The 21,350-nt window shown below is 50.6% G+C and overlaps 1 protein-coding gene across 5 annotated transcripts in view; it reads left to right on the top strand.

Moving 5' to 3' along the window:
• The window catches only part of RARB (retinoic acid receptor beta), a 374,880-nt gene that overhangs the window by 339,274 nt on the left and 14,256 nt on the right, over nt 1-21,350 (top strand). For all 5 annotated transcript variants that reach the window (XM_074371378.1, XM_010947754.3, XM_010947751.3 and 2 more), the window contains exon 4: nt 17,314-17,474. In XM_074371378.1, the coding sequence (XP_074227479.1) occupies nt 17,314-17,474 (161 nt within the window). The remainder of the gene's footprint in view (nt 1-17,313; nt 17,475-21,350) is intronic.

Below are 21,350 nucleotides of genomic sequence, written 5' to 3'. Positions count from 1 at the left end.
CAAGGATCTACTGTGTAGCACAGGGAATTGTATTCAATATCTTGTAGTAACCTATAATGGAAAAAAAAATTTTTTAAGTATATACATATATATGTAAGTATGTATAACTGAACCACGTTGCTGAGCACTTGAAAGTAACACAACATTGTAAATCAACTATATGTCAATAAAAATTTTTTAAATAAATAAAATGCAAAAAAAAAATATATATATATATATATATTATATATATATATATATATATATATATATATATAATATATATATATATATATAAAAATAATGGTAGGTTAAGAGGCTGAGAACCTCTTTGCAGTTAAGCTACTTGGCAGTAAAAGTTGTCCACACTGTTGAAAATGGTTTCCTGGAGCCTCGAGGGAAGAGTGAGAGTGTGTGTGTGTGTGTGTGTTAGAAGTAGATGGCATATAAAATTAATGAGAAAGTTATCACTGAAGACTTTAGGGACAAGGTCTTTGCAGGGTACTTAGGATGGGAAGGAGAGACTAAATGATGACCTGTGGTGAGGACCTAAGGTTACCCAAATGGTTCACTGGGTGTTTTCGGGGGCCCAGCAAGAGAGAATGAGTAAGGATATGTCTGTGGAGACAGCCTGGCTGTTGTAGCTCTAACAGCACTAATTCTGCTTTACTTTTTATTGTACTGTATTGTATCTTCCTACCTTTCACAGCTGAGCTAGTGTCTGCAAGACATCGTTCACAGAGAGGATGGACTTGAGCACCCGTGGTTGGACAGAGCCAACCTTGGCAGACACATCAGATGAGGGGGAGAGCAGGATGAGTCTGCCCCTGTCACTGGGACGCGAGGCCCCGGACAGGTAGTGAGTTCCGTGGTGAGTTGGCAGCACCCAAGGAGAAGGAGTCATGTAAGGGCAGCTGGAGAGTTCCTTTCCGGAGAGGCCCAACGTGAGGGGCCCAGAGGTGGACAGTCAGATACACAGGTTGCTGGTCGGGAGGAAGGTCTGGGCCAGAGATGGAGGCTTGAACCTTCTGGATGTACATACTCCGGAGTGGAGGGCTTGGGCATGGAGCTTCTGTCACGTGAAGAGTGACAAGGGGCCTGCGGATGCTCCCTGGAGTAAGGAGTCCTTTAAATGGGCTGCCAGCGAGGCCTCGTGGGGACCCCGGATGCAGCTGTCTCAAGTGCAGCATTTCTTAGCTTTCGCAATCAGACCCTCCATCTCCCTGTTGTAAATCTGAGGGTCAGCATCAGTTCTCAGAGAGAAGGCCAGGCCGCGTTCACCAGCATTCTTCTTGTTGAAGTTATTAGCTCGAGGTACTGTCTAATAACCATGTTTCATAATTCTTGCTATTTCTTAAAGTCCAGACACATCCTAAGAAAGTCCCACACGTAACCTGCTGACCTTTCTCTGTTTTTAAATAAAGTGGGTATCAGCGAGAGCCCTTGGGATGAGAAGGGCAGGCTGACGGTCACAGTTGACCACGGGCCCCGCCGCAGTTAAGGGGCCTGGTAGCCAAAAGTCTACGTGATTAAAAATGGCAGTTCCTGGAGCTGACCAACCATTGTGCAATTTCCTGAATTTAGTCAAAAGATTACGGGGTAAGTTGGGGGACAGGCTGGGCAGGGAATCCGGTGGAATTAATGAGAAAAATATTACTTTAGAGTCCAGCATTCCTTTCCAGCTTATGGTCTGGCCAAACTCAAATGCGTGCAAAGTTATGCCTTAAGTGTCTCAAGACAGTGGAAACGGCTGGGGTGGGGGCCTGGCTGGGGCTGAGGGCCGGGAGGGGCTGCCGGCTCTTGTTGAAAGGGACGTGGCTGTTAAGTGGAAGGGACTTGGAAAGCAGGAGGGGACATCCTCATCTCAGTGGCTGGTGAGGGCCTCGTGACCTCTCGACTTGCGTTCTGGACGTTTCCAGGGCGGCCAGCTCTGCTTCTGAGTCCAGGAAGGTCAACTGGGCATCTTTACCGTTTCCCTCCATCTGGTCCCCTCGCAGGTTTTTAGGGCAGTTCCCTCCCTGGACCTCTCTCCCTGCTAAAATCTCCCAAGAAAGAGACAAAGCCTCGCCCTGCAAAGCAACGCAAGGGTGTGATCAAAAGTTATGAAAGAGACATCAGGAGATTTCGGAAGCAAAATTTTTTGGCGTCTGGGCAGCTGGTAATCATTGGTCCTGGCACCACCCTCCCCACCCCCCCAAAAAGAAAGTTATGAAAGAAAGGAGTTTGGAATATTTACAGGTGAAAACATGCAATGTTTAGAGTTTGCTTCAAAATCGTCTGGAGGGAGGGATGAGAGTAGGGAGGAAACCGGACTGGCCTTCAGTTGATCACTGAAGCTGCGTAATGAGTGGATTGGGAGCGTGTTACTCCATTTTCTTTCCTCTTAGTGTGGCTGAAAATTTCCATGATAGAGGTATCTAAATATAAATGCACATTCCAGTTGTCAGGACAGGAACAATTGATGACAGACCCTTTAAGGTGTAATTTCGTGTTTTGAAGCTTTTGAAATGAAAAACAAATCTTACAAAGGAAGGTGGGCAAAGTACAATTCACTCGGTGAATTTTATGAAATATGTGAAAAGTGACAGTGCTTAAATATATTAAAATTTTACTTCTAGGGAGAGGACATTTTTCTGCTACCTTTTGCGTGTTTTTTTTCCGGAAAGACTTGGGTAAACAAAACGGAGCTCCAGTGGTCGCTGTCTGTAGACTTCTGTGGCTCTCAAGACCCTCACCGACCTTGCTGGTGGGAGGCGCCCAGCATCAGTGGAGGAACGATGTAGGCAGGGCAGCGGGCGAGTTTTCTGTAAGTCCCCGGAACCCTTCCATCGTCCCTCTTCAGCTCCATGTGAATTCGACTTAGCTGTTTGTGAGACTCCCCTTTTGACTAGGCCGCGGTGCAACGACTTTGGAGAAACCTGGAATGCCTATTGACAAAAAGTAAGGCTTCCGGAAGGAGGACCCCGCTTCCCCCACCCCGCCCCCCAGGATCGGCTGAGGCGTTGCTTCGCTGCTTTGGAGCGGGGACTGCACTGCAGTTACAGTGTCTCCTGTGTCCGTGCTCCCGTCCCCGACAGCGTCTCCACCCAGAGGCCTTTGGCACCGGCCTCTTGGACGCACTTGCAGGTCTTGGCGTTGGATGTCACCGCAGCCTGGCTCGCTTGGAGGCGCGGCTCTGCTAGGCGGCCTTGTGAGAGTTGGCACGTCCCTCTCATCTCTAGAACCCCTCAAGAACACCGCAGCCTCCCGCCGCCGGGGCTCCGCCTGCTCCCGGGGTCTGGGCTCGCTCTCCCCCTCAGCCTGGAATGCTCTTCACCTAGTCAACTGCCATCAGCCCAGCTGCTCCTCCCTCTGCTCCTCGGTCCCCCGCCGCTCTCGCTCTTTTATTCTGTGCGCTGTGAGGTGGGCAGAATCGCCTTGACTGACTAGCGCTGGACCCACTGCAGGCCGCAGCCAGGGGAGGGGGCTCCCAAAAGAAAGTCCATGGGGGCGCCGGGCCCTGTTGCTGGGCAGGAAAAACAATGGACACCCACTCGGTTGCCTGATAACGGAAATAAAACGGAAAAACAAACACAGGAGAGTGGGTGCTAAGTCTTTTTTGTTAAAAATACTTTCTTCCCTAGTTTGGATTTATTGTACAAACAACTTCTTAAAAATCACGTATATCTTTCAGAGCATGGGTCCCCAGGCTACAGCTCATGGGCCAAATCCAGCTTGTTTTGGTAAAGAAGGTTCTGCTGGAACACAGCCAGGCTTTACTGTGTACAGAGTCCTGCCTCTGACCCTTCGATGGCACAGTGGTGGTGACAGCCAGTCAGGCCTGCAAAACCGACCATATTTACTCTCTGGCATTTTACGGAGCACGTGTGCCAGCCCTGGTCAGATGGGGGCTGCATGAGGCCCTGCAGCGGCCTCCTTCCCTTTAACATCCCCATGTCCCATCACAGCGCTGGGCACAGCCGAGCCAGTCCCCTGGTGGATTTGAGTAAAAGGACTGAATGAATGAACGAGCGAGTTAACACACAGCTAATCTGCCTGGACCTCTAATTTAGGAGAAGCTCTTTTGCCCTAGTCTATGTGATACTTTCTGCCCCTAGTTCTTTACAGGACCTGCTCCATCACCTCTTCCCCGCTCTCAAATACGCCCACATCACAGAGGTCTTGCTGTAACATAGCACCCCCTGTTCCTCTCTCCCCCGCCTGCTCTTCGTAACACTGTCATTCTCCGATGTTATATTCTACATGTATTTTGTTTATGTCTTCCTTCCCCAAGAAGAAAAGAAACTCCAGGAAGCCAGGAACATTGCTTTATCCACTGTCCCACCCCCAGCACATAGAACAGTGCCTGTGACAGAATGGGCCCTCAGGACAGATTCTAAAGTTAAAGACCACATTTAGAATTGATCGCAGGCAGCCCAGGACTTCCTCTCGCTGTTTACTGGATGGGAGCCACTTCCCCAGCAATCCCAGCGCCATCTGGTTTTACACCCAGGTCTGGCCTGGTTTGAACCGGTGGCGGCAGGGAGATTGGGACCCTCCACTGCTCTCTGTCCCAGCCCTGCCTTCCCTCACTCTCCGCTGGTCCTGAGGGCTGCCTCCACCTTGGAAGGTGTTAGCCCATGTCTTTTTTATTCAAAGGAAAGAAAAGCACAGTGTGGATGTGGGTGCTGGAGGAGGGGGAAAGGGAGGGCAGGGGACTTGAGCTGTGCCGGTCTGGCAGGATCGGCATGGGTTATTTCTTGGACTTGATGCATTTTTTTGACTCCTTAAGCTGAAGCGTTCCCAGGGCTAGAAGCTCAGTTTTCTGCGTCAGACCTGGAGTATGTGGCTGTGAGCCGTGCAGAGCACGGTGACCACGGCTTGCTTTCTTTTCCAAATGACCCTCTGGAGAAATAAATACCTAAGGATCAAAGTTTTGTAGGCCAGGAGGATTTTAGGATTCCTGCCCAGACAAAGGCAGTTGGGGCTGATCTATTTGTGCTGAGAAACTGGTCCCTTCACTGGTTCACAGTGCGAGGTGCGGAGGCGGGGAGGCGAAGTTGGCTACAATTCCGCCAGCACTTCACACACTGAGATTGACTTGGGGGCTGGGGCTTATTTCTGCTGTTTCATTGTTAACCTTTTCCTTTAGTCACACGTGTGGCCTGAGGGTGACCCCTTCGGGGCAGCCAAGGCCACTAGAAAAATTCCTTAATTATAGTCCTCGTTACATTCTTGTTATTAACACTAATCTTTTTATAAAGGAAACCGTTTGGAGAATTCTTGTATGAGCAGTGTATAGTTTGGAGCTAGAACTGGGTTTGAATTCTGGCCCTGTCCAAATAGCTGTGTGACATTTAGCCTGTCTCCTCCTGTGCAGACTTGGGGGTAAAGAGTACCCCCTCCCCTGCGGTTTGCCATGAGATGATGTATGTCAAGCTCTTGGCACAGGGCAGGGCAGGTGCCCTCCCTCCCCAGAAGGGATGGAGCTGGCTGTGGCCAGGAGATTTCCCGTTAACACCCTGGCCCGGGTGGAGACGGAAGACTCTGAATGCACAGGATGGAGCCCTAATTTGGGAAGTTGGTATGTGACAGGGGAAGATTTTGAGTCTGAATTTTCACAGTGGGTTGAAATTTGTCCCATCTTTGCATTTCAACGCCAAGGGCAAGCAGCAGTCTGTGTTTTCTCACAGACAGCTTCTGATCTCCAAGGTGAGCCAGTAACCAGTAACCACAGGGCCCATCCTGTGCCACGCATGCGTGCTCTCTCCCCGGGGGCGGGTGCTGGGCCACGCATGCGCGCTGTATCCCAGCGTCAGGTGCCATTCTTCTGTTGGGGTCTGCAGCAAACACCTGAGAGTCGACTGCCTCCCGTGTGCTTGGCTCCTCTGCATTCGGTGCCTCCACCCCAACTCTTTCCATGGACCTCTTTCCACGGGCCTTCCTTTTGGTTCCCGGCTGCACCCCCAGTGCCTCGCTCAGTGTGTGACGCACAGCTGATAGTTGCAGCCCAGAAACAGGAACTGTCAGTGGGATGAGTAAAACACGTGTTGAATTCCAGAGTGCTGTGTCCACTTCACATTAGGTTGATTCCTCCAAGTCAAGAACTAGACGAAACGAGCCGAGAGGGATGAGGGATATGCCATAACGCGCTATGGCTACTGCTCCCATTTTAAGCAGGCTTTCCCCGAGACTCTGTCCCCAGCCGGTCGTGTCTCCTGAGCCCAAGATCCAGAGAGCCACCTGCACCCACACACACTGGACAGTGCACTTGGGTGGCACTTGGGCACCGGGAAAGCCACACATCCTGCTTCTCCTTTGTTCCCTCCCCGTGTGCAAGCCAGAAGCCAGCTTGGTGACCCGTGGCCCTGCCTACTGTCTGGCATCCCGTTTCCCTCACATGGATACCCTTCTTCCCCACCACCCCCTTCTCTCATTGGGAACTTCTACCAACTATGTCAGTGATCTTTCTACCCCCACTCATTTCTTCACCAGGATCAGAGCTGCCCTTCTAAGAGGCAACCCTGAACCTGTCGCTGCCACTGTTGTCCCAGTGAACCTAAACCCCACATCTCCTTGGCAGGGTTCACAGGCCGTGGGATCCAGCCTGAACCTGGGACTGAGCCCTGGCCCTGTCCTTGGCAGAACTTCAAAGCTGCCCTGTTGCTTCTGCCCAGGTTTTCAAACTTGCTCTGTCTTCGCCCAGGAAAGCCCTCCCATTTTTGGTCAGCTGAAGCCGCCTCTTGCTTTGGTTCTCTGCATGAATAGTTCCTATCTTGCTGTGTCCATGTTGATCTTCCAGGGAGCCCCTGGACAAATGAACAATTTCAGATCCTCTGGGAAATTCATGCAGCCTTTTTCTGTTTGTAAACCTGGGTGGTTTCACGGATGTCTCTTACAGGTTTGATTATAGGAAAACAAGTTTTCAAGTGCCTAGACCCAAGTTTATTTCCTAGGCTGACTTTTGAAGGACTTTCCCTTGCCTCTTCTTAACCCTCCCCGCCTCCCAGCCTGCCTTCCATCCTCCTTGCTCTGCTGTAAATGTTCTCTGGAAAGTCACCGCTTTCTCAGTTGCCAAACCAGTGACCTTTGCTCCCTCTCCTCCCTTCCTTCTGACTGTCGGCTCCACTGGACACTTGTCCAGCCTTCTCCTGCTTCTTCAGATTCTTGTCTCCGTGGTCTCTGTGATTTAGTATCAGCCCAGTTTTCCTGCCCGCTGTCCCACTGCTTTCACCACAGCATCCTCTCCCCTTTCCCTCCAGCTCCAAGCAATACCCAGAGACCACTTTTCCTCTCCTCTCTCACCCTAGTCTGCCCCTCCCTTCTCCTGACCTCGACCGTCCTCTCCAAGGTTTTGACTTCTAAGTGTCTAACTTCAGACCCATTTTCTCAGCAGATCCACAGTGCAGTCTCTCCTTCAGCCCCTGGAATTGCTGCCTGGTTTCTGACTCGCCTCCCCTTATGCCAAACTCATTATTTTCCCTCCAAAAACTAGATTCCCTATTCCATACAAGCTACCTTAATTTCCTTCTCCCTGTAATACCATCATCATCCAAGTACCAGGTGAGAATCTCACTTCATCTTTACCACTAAGTCTTCCTCATCCTGCTGTGTAGTCCGTCACCAGGTCCTGCCGGGTCTCCTCCCAGTGCCTGCGCCCACCTCCCTCCTCCTCTCTCCTTATACCACCCCAGTCTTTCCTCCTCATCTGTCCCCAGTCTCCACTCTCCCCCCTAGTCACATCAGCCACCCTGTTCTCCTACAAACATGATGCAGCCATTCCTGGAAGAGTGTCCTCACCTCCCCCACGTTAAGAATCTTCCCACCCTATCTGCCTGCCCCCAGACCCACCCTTTAAAGGCCACAGCAGGGCTCACTTCCCCATGTGGCTGTGTTTTGTCCAACCCTTAAGCCTTCTCTCATACGCTTCTTTTCATCCAAACTGTCTTGTGCCTCTCCAAGCCCCGTTCATTTAAGAACTATTTGTTGAGCATCCCTTATGGGGAAGATGCGGCTCAGTTCACTGGGGACACCTGGGTGACTGAGGCCCTGCACACTCTTGTGGGGCACGCAGCTCGAGGGCCCTCCCCTGAGGTGTTGTCATGCCGCCCCCATGCTGAGCTGTCAGCTCCCGCATCAGTGACAATCCTTAGGTTTTGTATTCCTACTGCTTAAGTCAGTGAATGAATATCTCTCTTCTGGCATCTGGCTCACTGTATGATAGTTTTATTTAGATGACTGTCTTTTACTAGAATGTGAGTCTTTTTTCTTTAACATCTATCACAGTGTCAGGTACAGTGTAAGTACTCAGTGACTATTTGAACAGACGGAGAAATAAATAAATAGCTGAATGGATAGACAGATAAATTGGTGAAAAGTAGACAGATGGACAAATAGATGGATAGGTCAATGGTCAGATCAGTGGAGGAAAATGGGACAAATGGATGGATGGATAAATGAAAGGGTGGACAGAGAGATGGACAAATGAATAGCTGGACAGATGGACTGGATAAATAAATAAATGAATGAATAGATGGATAAATGGGTGATAGATGAGTAGATGGACAAATGAATGGATGAAGAAAAATCCTGCTGTTAAGAGAGTAATGATTTTCCTCCCACCCACTATAAGAATTCCTTTAAAAATAACCTTGAGAGTTAAGCCAGCCTTCAAAACACTACTGGTAATTTAAATTTATCCATAATTATTGGAAGGGATGTTATGTTTAATTGACTAATCATATCCAATAGTGGACTAGCATACATCTCATACATGGACTGCCGATTCTCTGAAAATTGAAATTAATAGAAAACCTTTAGAACAAAACCAGTACTGAACAAGTGCTTCAAGAACCCCAGTGAGAATCACTAAGGGGTGTACAACCTGGCATAAATTATTTAAATGCCTTCAGGTCAGAGCTTTTCATTTAAACTGAGTATGTAACATCAACACCCGCACCTTCACATGCAGACCATTTCTGTCATGATTTGGATTTCTAAAACTTATTTGACAATATGCAAGAGCTTCTCTACATTAATATCCTAAACATGGTATTCGGCAAACATCGGACAGACCTGTAGCCCATTTGTCTGTCTCTCTCACTGATGCATGGACAGCTCAGACAGAGATTCAGGGAGGATGTCAAGCAATATCTAAAAGAGTTGAATCCCGAGGAGGTGAACATGGTCACATCTGTTTACTTGGCCAACCTCACGTGGAAAGTCTTGCCAGAAGAAATGAACCCACTGAAAGTTTGAAAACTGTCCAGCTTACTGCTGCTCCATCCTTCCCCTCGTTTCTAGTTCTATGGCCCCAGGTGGAATCCGGTATTGCCTTTGATAAAAATTCTCTCTTCTCTCTCTCATTTTCTCCCTCCTCCCTCTACTTCCTTCTTTACTTTATTTCTGTCCACTTTCCTTCCTTCACTGCCGCCTTAGCATTTCACATTTCAAAGCAGTCCACGTACATCAAACACTTAGAGTCTACATTATACATCACGTGCATTTGATTCATTGAGGGAGAAAACATACTTTATTTGACTCAGTAACTTCAATAGCTGCAGGACTCAGTAAACCTTTGGTGAATGAAAAAATTGGTGTTGGACTCCCACTGTTTAGCACTATTACACTGTATGGCAGTTATTTACATGTCTGAATACATTTAAGAACCCTGTGTGTGATCGAAAATTAATTTCTCCATTTTTTCAGGTGGGAAACCTTGGCTCAGCGACATTAAGAGGCCACCCTGAGTTTGCACAGTTAGTAAATGACGAGCTAAAATGCGAGCCTTTGGAATTTTACCCCAATGTCACCCCACTTGTCCACTGTACCTTTTATGTTGTTTAAGGCCTATGAGGAACAAGTGTCTTAATTAATTCCATAATTTATGTGTGTTGTAACAGATGTGGGCCGGATTTTGAAACTTGAGTGGAAGGAATGACAAACTGTTTTCTTTCTTGCCTTAGTGGCTGAATAATGGCAACCACTGATTCAGATATTTCATGGGGTGCCAGAGCATGTGGGCGTGTACTGCTGTGTGTAACCCGTTCTTTACACAGGCTGTATCTGTGGCTACTACCGTATAACAAACTACCCCAAAGCTCAGTGTCTTGAAACAATAAGCACTTATTATTGCTGACAGAACCATGGATCTGGGCTCTCTTACACGTCTGTGGTCAGCTGCAGCCTAGATGGCTGATCTTGCCTGAACTCTCTCCCCGGTTCAGGGCGAGGCTGGCTCTAGGTTGGTCTGGGGAGGTCTTGGCTGGGCTGATGGTCTCTCCTCCTCCAGCAGGCTTGGGCTTGTCCCCACACAGTGGTGAAGCTCTAAGAGGAATGAGCACCGGGTCTCTCTGTGCCTGGGCTGGGAAATGGCACAGCATTACTCCCACTGGGGTCTATCAGTTAGAATGAGTCACAGGGCAGCCCAGACACAGGGGCTGGGGAACAGCCTCCACTTCGTGATGGAGGGGCTGCGGGGTCACAGTGCAGAGACGAGAAGGAGGATGTCTGTCTTTACCGCGGAGCCTCCATGCAGTCAGCCCTCTCCTGGCACCGCACTTCTGCTGCCTCAGTTTTGCAGGCTTGTCAGGGGGTCATGTGCCCCCAGGGGAATGACTCCCTGAGGCTGCATCTCAGAACTTTCCCCAAGCTAAGTCAAGTACCTCGTTTCTATTTTTAAAAATGTTTTAAGAGGGAAAAATATGAGAATGTCAAAAAGAACTGCACTTCATTTTCTGAAAATTAATTGGCTTTTGAAGATAATAGGCGTAAAAACTTTGGCCATGAGAATTCATCTTGATAGAGCTTATTATTGAATATTTGAACGCCTGTAACTTGAAGAATACATGTGACACAGAACAGGATACAGGTTTATCTGCTGAGAAATTTCTTTTTGTTGTTCCGAGTCCCCCCACCCCACCCCATCACCTCGCCCCACCATCAGATGCTGCTTTGAACGAAGTTTGTATCTACTCCATGGAAGAAATCTGAAGGCATGTGCCTGCACCTTTGCTCAGTCATGTCATTCAGGATACACGGTCCTTATTTTAAGACTTTGAATTCCTGAGTCTCAGACTGCCCACATTTACAAAGTCCAAAAGACCCGCTAAACAGAATTTCAGACACATAAGGGCAGGCTGGACTCAGCAGAGCAAACTTCAGCTTATTTAACAAAGCCTGTCCTGCCCATGAAAATGGCTTATGGAAGTGGCTGCTGAATTCTCCTTTTCTAAACTGGAGGTTTTTACAGAGAGCGTGAGTTGACCATGCAGTGGGGCTGTGTGTTTACTCCTGATTAAAAAGCAGAGATCCAGCCTCAGTGTCTTCAGTTTTCCATTTTTTTGCATTTGCTAAAAATTTTATAGCATCAGTGAAGTCCTTCATCTCAGCCCTGGTCATGTGGGATGGTTCTGCCACCAACAGAGCCAGGTGCGCCCCACCTCTTGTGGACAGGAGGTAGGGAAAGCCATCCTCACCAATGCGCCTTGCTGCCAAAGGCAGGGGGCAGAGAAGGTCCCCCGGTGGTGGAGGAAGGCGTCTCAGGGGCAGCATGCACTTTCTTGGCTGCTCGAGGTCAAGGTCCTACTTCTATCCATCAGGCAGGAATATTTGCCTCATGAGTTGAACTTGGGATATTTCCTATTGTTCATCCAAGACTCTTCTCCAAAGGAAAAGATTTGTCCCTTGTAACAGAGCCTCTAATGTCCAAATGTCCCCCCTTGGCAAAACAAACGTGGCCGCAGCAGGCTGCCCACGCCAGCCCAGGCAGAGGAGGAAAAGTGTTTGGAATTGTGAGACAGAAGGAACACTGTTCACTCAAGAGGGCATCAAATTTCCATAACTAAAAGTGACCAGTGAGAGGAAAATGTGTTTAAGATTGTTTTGAACATTTTATTTGTAGAATATACACCACTTTCACTAAAAGAAGTATTTGGCATTTGTGCATTCTGATATTCAGGGATTTTCTATAAGTGCTTGGAACAACTTGAAGAAGCTGAGCTAGGCTGGTAGATCCTTGTTAAACTCTCAGAATGCAATGTCCAGACTATTTCCCCAAGACCTGCATATTTAATATTCCGTAAAAATTCTAAGTATGCTCCCTGCTCCGTCAGTGGCACCGTGAGCACCAGGCCTTCCCTCACACTTGGCACTTGTGTGAGGCCCACGTCACCCCCTAAAATCCTTGCACAGATTCTGCCACGTGGCAGATTGGGCCTGTCCCTGGAGGAGGCTGTTTTACTTCCATTTCACAAACCCTGAAATCAAGGTCCAAGTACAAGAATGTGTTCATTTAATAGACACTCAGGGGTGCCCTGCCCTCAGCCTGGTCCAAAAGGCATGTGTCTTGTTAGTGGTGGAGAAAACTTAGCTGCAGCCTTGTTCATAACCTCCTTTCTCTGTGTATTTGTTCAAATGTCTACGAGGGCCTCCATTGGCGATGGCTATATTGGGAGAAAGTCTCCACTGTCAAAGGGACTCTGATGTCGCCGGTGTCTCACTCACCCCGACCCTGCCCGACATCACAGTGGGACCTGCCGTGCTGATTGCCTGAGCACCAACCCCAAATTCTGAAATTATGGGAACAGTATTTCCCTGTTAGTCACAGAGCCACCTGCCTCCAAGTCTATGGGTAGTTTGTTTATATAATTAGTTCAGAAAGTGATTTCTGAACTAAGATTAAATCATATTTTTGTGTTTTTAAGTATGTTATTTCCAGACCCGCCCCTCCTCACGGCAACCAGACAGTTCTCATCACCAACTGTGGTCCATTATTCTTGCACTTAGTAAGGAGGTGAAGAGTCAAGATGAAGGAATTCCAGACTTTAATATTCAAACAAGAATAAATAGACCATTATGCTTCCTTCGCGAGACTGAATATAGAGACTTTTAATGGACAAAACCACTGTTGGTTGTATTTTCCTTTTTATTCTTGACGTGAAAGAATTTCTGTTGAAGCGTTGTTTCATCTCTTCCTGAATCCGAGTGAAACCTCTGTCTCTTGCATGTTTCCCGCATTGCATTTTTATTGTGTGCCCAGGAATCAATATTCCAGATACATGCACAAGTGCACACATTGAAATGAACATGACTTCATTTATTTTCATGATTAGACATTCAAATAAAAGTGCTTGGGTATCTGTTTTCATATTCATAGGTCGAGATCCGTACATCAGAGGTATTTGTATAAGTGACACTTTTATTACATTCATTTCATTTGCAATATGATAGTGGATCATAAATATGTTACTTTTATGCCACCAAATCTGATTTGTAGCACTTAGCCCTCACAAGGAGAATACTTGATATTTTATGGAGCACCTTTCGTCCAAGAAGCGCTTTGCAGACGTGAGGCCGGGCTCTACCAGGTGTGTAAATCACACTCATGACCCTTGGGATGTCCCCCGCTTTATCAGCCTCCCGGCTCCTACTGTCTGGGCGGAGAGCGCCCGGGAGTCCCCTGCAGGCGCAGAGGTGATGATGAGATCTTTAATTTCTGGAAGAAAGAGGTTCAGGTGAGCTCGGTGTGTCCACACTCAGGCTCTGACGGTCCACAGAGCCCCACAATTGTCACATGCTCGCAGTTCACTGCAGGCCTGATACTGATGATGTATCAAGCCCTGGGGACACAGAGACAGTCAAACACAGCCCTTACCTCCCAGATGCTCACAGACTAGGAGGGAAGGGCCGTGTGGAAGAGTAACTGCCCCGCCTCATGATAGACTCTTGACGCAGCGGTGACAGTAGGTGCTCTCCCCCTGTCCCGAGGTCCTCCCAGGGATGCTCTGTGCCTGAAAGCGGTTTGTCAGACCCCTAGGCGTGTCACAGGACTGCTGCACCTGCGAGCCAGATGCAGTCAGAGTGAAAGAAGAGACCAACCATCAACATTACAGGCGGCCTTTGGGGCTGAGCGCCCCCTACCCCAGACCCACAGAGAAGAGACTCACTGGCCCCCCACCCACCAGCCCAGCCCTTGATCACACACACACACACACACACTCTTACACACACACTCTGGAAGCCCCCTTCACAGCACTCCCCATGTCGTGGTGTCACATATGAGAGTGACAGACATGCCTAAGGACCCTAGAGCCAGGTTTTCTGAGTTCAAAGACCAATTATATCACTTGCGGGATGGGGCAGGTTCCTTACCTTTCTGTGCCTCAATTTTCTAATCTGCAAAATGGGCATAATACTTCCCCATCAGGGGGTTGTGAGGATGGAATGAACTGATATGAAGGGAGGGCTTCAGTGAGTGCCCCAGAGCAGCTGTGGAAGTTGTATATGTGTTTTGTTTTTTGGGGGGACGTTGCTTTCGGAGGGCAGGAGCCATCTGGAAGGGAGCATGAAGTTATCCGCTGGTCCCCTGGCAACCGGTCAGCTGCTGAGAGTGTCCCAGACTTGGGCTCCAAAGCACAGCAGATGGAGATCTGGCTTTGCAGAGGGTGGGTTCTGTCACCGCACAGCTCAACCAAGTGCCCCCTCCTGGCGCCGTGCTCACTGAGGTCCCCTTCCCCCCAGCCTCTCACTTTCTAGCTTGATGTAGATGCTCAACGGTGGCAGCTTATCGTGCCCTCCCTCCCTCCCAGGTAACCCCTGGGGCTGTTTCTCCCTGGAGTTTAGTTTTCCAGGGGGGCATGGCTTGGTGGGGGCTTGCAGACACGGGTCCCTCAGGCCCGCTGGCAGGGGATGTGGGTAATGTGTTTGTGGTCCCTCTCTTTGCTTTTCTGTTTATTCCACTAAAATCTTGACGATTTTCAAACAAGGGGATCTTGGGCCTCAGGTTTCTAGAGTGTAGAATGGAATTATAACGGCCGCCCCTCCCGGTTCACTGTGGAACTCTGAGCTAGAATTCTTCAGTTGCTTAAGGCAGCGGCTGCCACCTGCTAAGCAGTCAGTGGGCGGTGATGCTGTGACAGCCGAGTCAAGGGGTCGAGGTGCCATCCTGGTCAGAGCAGTTCCTAGTGTCCAGTGACTCACGTTGTCCCTCAGGGCTTTGGGACTTTGTGGCTGATCTTATTGTTTTAAGGCATAATTCACATAGCGTAATACTCATCACCTTCAAGTATGTGGTCCGGTGGTCTGTAGTTTATTCACATGGTTGTACAACCATTACCACCGTCTAATTCCAGAACATTCTCATCTCCCAAAAGAAACCCTGGTCCCATTACGCTGTCACTGCCCATCCCCCCACCCCCGCCTTCAGCAGCCACTGACCTGCTTTCTATGAATTTGCTTATTGTGAACATCTCATATGAGCAGAGTCACATGAATAGCAGAAGCCTTTTATGTCTGGCTTCCTTCACTGAGCATCATGTTTTCAAGGTTCATCCGAGTTGTAACACGCATCTGAATTTCATTCCTTTTTGTGGCCAATAATATTCCATTGTATGGATAACCAGTTTTACTTATCCATTCATCAGTGGATGGACATGTGGGTTGTTTCTACTTTTTGACTGTTAGGAATCACGCTGCTATGAACATTTGCGTGCAGGTTTGCACGGACATGTATTTTCTGTTCTCTAGGGTGTCCATTGAGCACTGGAGTTGCTGGATCATGTGTTTAACTTTTGGAGGATCTGCTAAACTGTTTTCCTTGGGGCTCTCTTTCAGAAGGACCATCTTGCTTAAATAGGACTTTCGTGTTTAAGGGTCCCCGGCAGGGCCAGGATGGGTGGGGGGCTCTGACAGCCAGCCCCCAGAGCCGGGTGCTCACACAAAGCCTCAGGCCGCAGCCTCCCCTCCCAGACCAGGATGCCCGCGGCCTTCCACACCCCCTTCCTCTGTCTGGTTTCTCTCATACTGACCGTGCTCCCTGCATTCTCCCTGCATTAAACCACGCTGCTGCCTCGCCTGCAACCTGCACTTGCGGGCGTGTTCTGAGCAAGCAGCCTGCCTGCGTGTGAGGCTGAGTTACCTCAAACTGTCTTGACCCACTCTTCCTAGATCTGGAAATGTTCTGAGCCAAACAACAGTGTCATTTCAGAGTCCTGGGGAAGAAAATCACCTGCAGGGGTTTTCTTTTCAAACTTGCTTAGGAAAACGCGAGCCCTCGTGAGGAAAGGCCTCGTCCACTGTGCTGACCTAGGCACGTCCCATAGGCTCTGTTTCTTCATCTCTAAAATGGGTTCAACATTGGCTACCTGGTAAGGGAATGGAGTAAGACACTGTGGATGCAGCTACCAGTACAGTGTTGGCTGCCCTCCCTGCCCAGGCGTGAGGGGCCCAGGGCTTTTCAGTACCACTCATCACCCTGCTTTTTCCCTCCCTCCCTGCCTCTTTCTCCCCATCTCTCTCACCTTTCACTCTGTCTGCCTTTCACTCTGCCCTCAGCTCTGGCCCCAAGTGGCCCTAGGGTCCCTGAAGTATAGACCCCAACCCAGGGAGCTGCCAGCTCTCAGATCGCCCAGTGCTCTCAGGGAGGACCCAGGCTGAATCCTCTTAAGGAGGATCAGATTATACCGTGGGTCACTGGCAGCACAGATCCCCAGGTCAGGGCAGCGGCAGGCACAGTGGACTGCGTCTAGCATGGCAACGCTGGGTCTCCGGCAGTGTGGGCCGCCCAGAGGGGTGGCACAATCTGGTTTTATCTGCCAGTCTCCTTCCCCAAGAGACCCCCTCCAGAGCCAGAGCTCTGAGTGCCCCTTGGGTCTGAGTCACCTAAGAGGCTGTGCTATGGGGGGGGGGGGGGGCAGGGCTTCCATGGCCGTGACCACCCAGCACTGAGTTCAGGATCACATCTGGGAGGGCCCGGGGCCAGACAGGATGCAGGCACAAGGGCTGCGGGTGGATAAGAGGTGGATGAACGGACAGATTTCCAGGCCGAGTTCATAATGCATGGGTTATTATTTTTAAATACTTTATAATAATAAATAATATGATTAATACATAAAGTTTTGGAAGCAGGAAAACATGAAGGGACAAAACTCATAATCCCATCACCTTGAAGATGAATTTCTTCAAAAATGACAGTTAATTCAGAAAACTCACAAGCAACAACATGAACCAAAAGGTCCTACTAGGAATCACTGGCTCTGTTCCGGGACGTCTCTCAGGCCATCCCCTCTGGAACTGGGCGGAGCGTGCCAGGAAAAATTCTCTCCTCAAGGAACTAGTCCACATAGCAAGTTCCCTCCAATCCAACAAGCTCTCGGCCCTCTGGGTGAGCTAAGCTTTCTTTAGGAATTGCCGGCAGCGTGCACAGCAGAAAGACAGGCCTCCTGGCCGCCAGCCCCTTCCCTCGGGCAATGTGTGGTTTAGGGCGCCTTCCCCCCCAACCGGTTCCCGCCCACAGGCGGCTGCGGGCAGCGCAGGCCCGGCCACTAGTGACCCTGCTCTGTCTTGTCTCGTTTGCAGCTGTCAGGAATGACAGGAACAAGAAAAAGAAGGAGCCTTCGAAACAGGAATGCACAGAGAGCTATGAAATGACGGCCGAGCTGGACGATCTCACAGAGAAGATCCGAAAAGCTCACCAGGAAACCTTCCCCTCGCTCTGCCAGCTGGGCAAGTACACGACGGTGAGCGCGCCCGTCCCGCCCACCTGCCTGCCCCGGCGCACAGTGCGCACGCGCACTCAGTCGCGCGCGTGCGCACGCGCACACAGACGCACATGCGCACGGGCAAACGCACGAGCCAACGCCTTCCCCTGGCACTGGGCCTGTTGGGGACGTGGCTGAGTCGGGCAGCGCACGGTCACCTCCTCCAGGCCAGTCTCAGACAGCCAGTGAGTCGGTTGGGCCTTTCCTCTGACTCAGCCCTGCGCCTTCACTCTGGAAGCACAGACCAGGCACTTACCACACGCCCAGCCACGTGCGAGGCCCTGCGAGAGGGTGAGTGTGGTGAGAGTGCTGCTCGCAGGGACCCGCAGTCAGGCGAAGAGGACGAGTAAAGCCAGGGAGGTGTCAGGCGTCGTGGCGGACACCTGCACAGAGACCAGCGGGGACCGGAGGGCGGGGCTCAATCTTTCAAAATTAGCCCTCCGGCTGGAAGATTTCACCCCGGTGATTGCCCCCTCCCCACCCCCCACCGCCAGGCTTCCGAGAAGAGGGTGGGGGTGGGGGGGCTTGAAAAAGCTCAGGGGAGGCTGACCTTCCCCAGTGCGGTGGGCCCCTCTTCTCCCGGTGCTCCCCTAGGAATGGCTTCGCTGAGGCTAGAAATCAAGAGAAAGGGGAAGGAGAGAGGTGGAATCAGAAGGCAGCAGGCCTGCGTTGGCTGGTCTGGATGGCGGTGGAGATGCCATGAGGTACTTTAATTTTTTAAAGTGGGGTTTGCATGTCTTACATTCACTGATGTATATTCCCAGTGTGAGGCACAGAATAGGCACTCAAATATTTGTGGACTGAATGAGTGAGTGTAACTCGAAAGTTGTCCTGGCTTCTTAAGTGGCTTTTGTTGCTCACCTAAGATGCTATAAATGTACTTAAAAAAAAAATCCAACTATGGCAGCATTTGCTGGTTTGATGACTGATGTGCTAGAAAAAGAGTAGTTTGAAAGGTCATGAAGATAAAAAGATGAAATGATGATGGCAGGAAAAAAAAAAGAATGGGGCTTGTGGGCTGGACAGTTGATGGCACGAACTTCTAAAGAGCTGGCGCCGGTCTTAGACGGCAGGTCCCCTGGCTGACCTGCCAACACAGGAAGGACCGGGAACCCTGCTTCCCAAACCTCAGCTCGCTTACAAAGCACCTGGCAGTTATTAAAGTGCAGGGTCTGATTCAGCAGGTATGTGTGTGGTGGGGGGAGTGGTTTCTCACGCACTCCCAGGCACAGCTGGTGCTGCCGGTCTGCAGACCACACTCTGCAAAACAAAGGCCGTGAACCGTACTTTGCGTAGCAAGGCCCAGTGCAACCTTCTGGGCCCCCGGGCCCTGGTGTCAGGGAGAAGGAGAGATGCTAGCACGCCCTACTCGCCAGTCTGTGACGCTGTTGACCTGGCCTGCTGTTGATTCAGTGGACAAGTCCCCCTTGAGCTTGGGGGCACCATCCACCCCAGAGCAGACATGAGACTGGGCAGCATAAGGGAGCTTTGATTTTTAACCTGGGAGGTAAAGCAGGCCCAGGGACCACAAGACAGGAGGGTGTTGCTGTGAATCAAGAGCAGGGCTGGTGGAACCAGGTGAACGTGGTTTAAATCCTGCTCAGCCACCAACCAGCTGTGCGATTGTATGCAAGCGGCTTCACCTCTCTCGTCCTCATTTTTGTACATCAGTCTGTTAGTAGTGGAGAGAATGGGCAGTCTGTGATCAGGGGTCTTTGGTATTGTTACCGTCATCATCATCATAGCGAATCCTCACTGAGCATTTACTCTGTAAAGGGGCCGCACTAAGTACTCCCAATACGTGAATTCTTTTACTTCTTTTGAGGACTCTGTGAGGTGGCTCTAATGCCCCCACATCACAAAGGGGTAGATCATTTACCTTGTGTCCCACAGCCAGTGAGTGGACTTGGACACAGTCTGACTCCAGGGGCATGTCCTTTAACCCCCCCACCATAATGGGTTGCTGTTACCTAGGAATAAATCAGACTTTTTTCTCCAAAAGGCAGAGTAAAAGAAAATCACAGTAGGGAGGGCTTCCTGGAGGTGGAAACTTCTGAGCCAGGTCTCGTGGTGAGAGATAACCTGTGGGGTCATTTGCTGCCTCACCTGGGGCCCCACCCATCTTCCGCGGGGCAGGGGGCTATCTTACTGTGGCCTTGTCAGCCCCCCAGACCCTGACTTACCTGGTAATCAGGTGAAGTGGCACCCACTCTAGTCTGGGGGTGTGCAGGGCAAACACGAGAACATATACATTTGCTCCCTCCGAGAACACATGCCCTGGCATGGCCTGGGACCAAAACACAGGTTCAGGACAGCCCTCCCTCTGTCAGTCAGCAGCCCCAGGGACTCTGCTGGGCCTCTCTGGGCCCTCCCCCACCTTCCTGCCCCCTCTTGGATTCTTGTTTTGCCAAAGATTTGATTCCACCTGCTTCCAGGCCAGTGAGGCTGCCTGCCCGCCTGTCAGGGCCCTGCTGGCATCTGCATCCCTGTGGCTCACACTGCAGGCCGGGACCCTGCCGAGGGCTTTCTGTGGCCACTGGGGCAAGCATGGGTCCCATGGCGGGGCGGAGGATTGGGGAGTTGATGCTCCTGGGAGCAGTCCCCACCTAATGGCAAAGAGAGGGTACCTCCTGGGTATCTCTGAACAGTCTGGCAATTTCCTTCTCAGGGTAAGAGTCCCCTTCCCCATTCCTCTCCCAGTGCTTCCTGGGAGCGCTTTCCAACTAAGCTGCTTGTGTTCACATCCTGGTTTCAGGGTGCTTCTAGCCCTAGACAGGGGCTTCCCCAAGAGCCACCAGCACCCCTTCCCATCTCCTGCTCCATCGGTCCCCAAAAATGGCCTGCCGCCCTAAACACTGCAGGAACTTTCTGCCCCTCCTTTGATTCCACAGGGAAAGTGGACATACAAATTCCACCTCTAGGGGGCTGTCCCTGACCGCACGGTGGCCTGACCGTCTTGCAAATGCCACTGCCCGTGCACGGAACCCAGGCTGTGCGGACGCAGCCTCTCCTTCGGCTTTTCTCTTTGTCTCTGCTCTCTCTACGCAGATCTAACTCTGTTTTTATTGTAAGCAACTTTCCACCCCTTCTGGAAGTTGGTGTGGATATAAATAAGTAACAGCAGCCATGACACATTCCCCGCAAGCCCGTGGTTACAGATCGAGCATTTTCTATACGGAGCTTTTCTGAGGGAAAGCTTCCGGCCGCCTTCACCAGGCCGGCAGCCCTGTCAGATGCCTTTGGAGCACGTGGGCAGAGAGGAATGAAGAGGCAGCCAGCTGCCCACCTACAGATCCTCGGAAGAGTAGTTCCTTTTTCATTCCCTAATTAGGGTAAATTTGGGATACTGGTCAGGCCCCAGGAGGCAGCAGAAACGGGAGGGGACAGCAGGACCCCAGTCCCCCAACCTCATTGCCCGGGCCTGGGCAGGACGGTCACCCAGGCTCAGAGCTGGGTTCCTTGGGGAGGCTTCTAACCAGTGACCTTCCTCAAAAACAAGCGGGTGAGGGGCACTCCTTGGGGGGCGCAGGGGCGGGGCTACAGCCAGCTCCAGGGATGGTGACTGCCTCCTTAGCAACGGTGGCATTCGGGCTCAGGGCCCCCAGACCTTCAAATCTCGCCTGTGCTGTTTAGGAGCTGCGTGATTTTGGGGCCATCACTTGAGCCCCAGCTGCCTTGAGTATGTAACGGGATTTGAACAGTTATCCATCGTGGGGCTGCTGGGGAGGTTAAGTGGGGAAAGTATTCCAGAGCACCTTGTGCAGTTTGGGCACAGAGACGTGCAAAATGGACAAGTCTCCTCCTGTTGACCATGTATGAATGCCTTGTCATTTCTTAGAGCCACATGCCCAGTCC

This window comes from Camelus bactrianus, chromosome 1 (assembly GCF_048773025.1).
Source record: "Camelus bactrianus isolate YW-2024 breed Bactrian camel chromosome 1, ASM4877302v1, whole genome shotgun sequence".
Classification (NCBI taxonomy): domain Eukaryota; kingdom Metazoa; phylum Chordata; class Mammalia; order Artiodactyla; family Camelidae; genus Camelus; species Camelus bactrianus.
The sequence above is the reverse complement of the archived record's forward strand: the minus strand, read 5'-3'. Positions and strand labels throughout refer to the sequence as shown.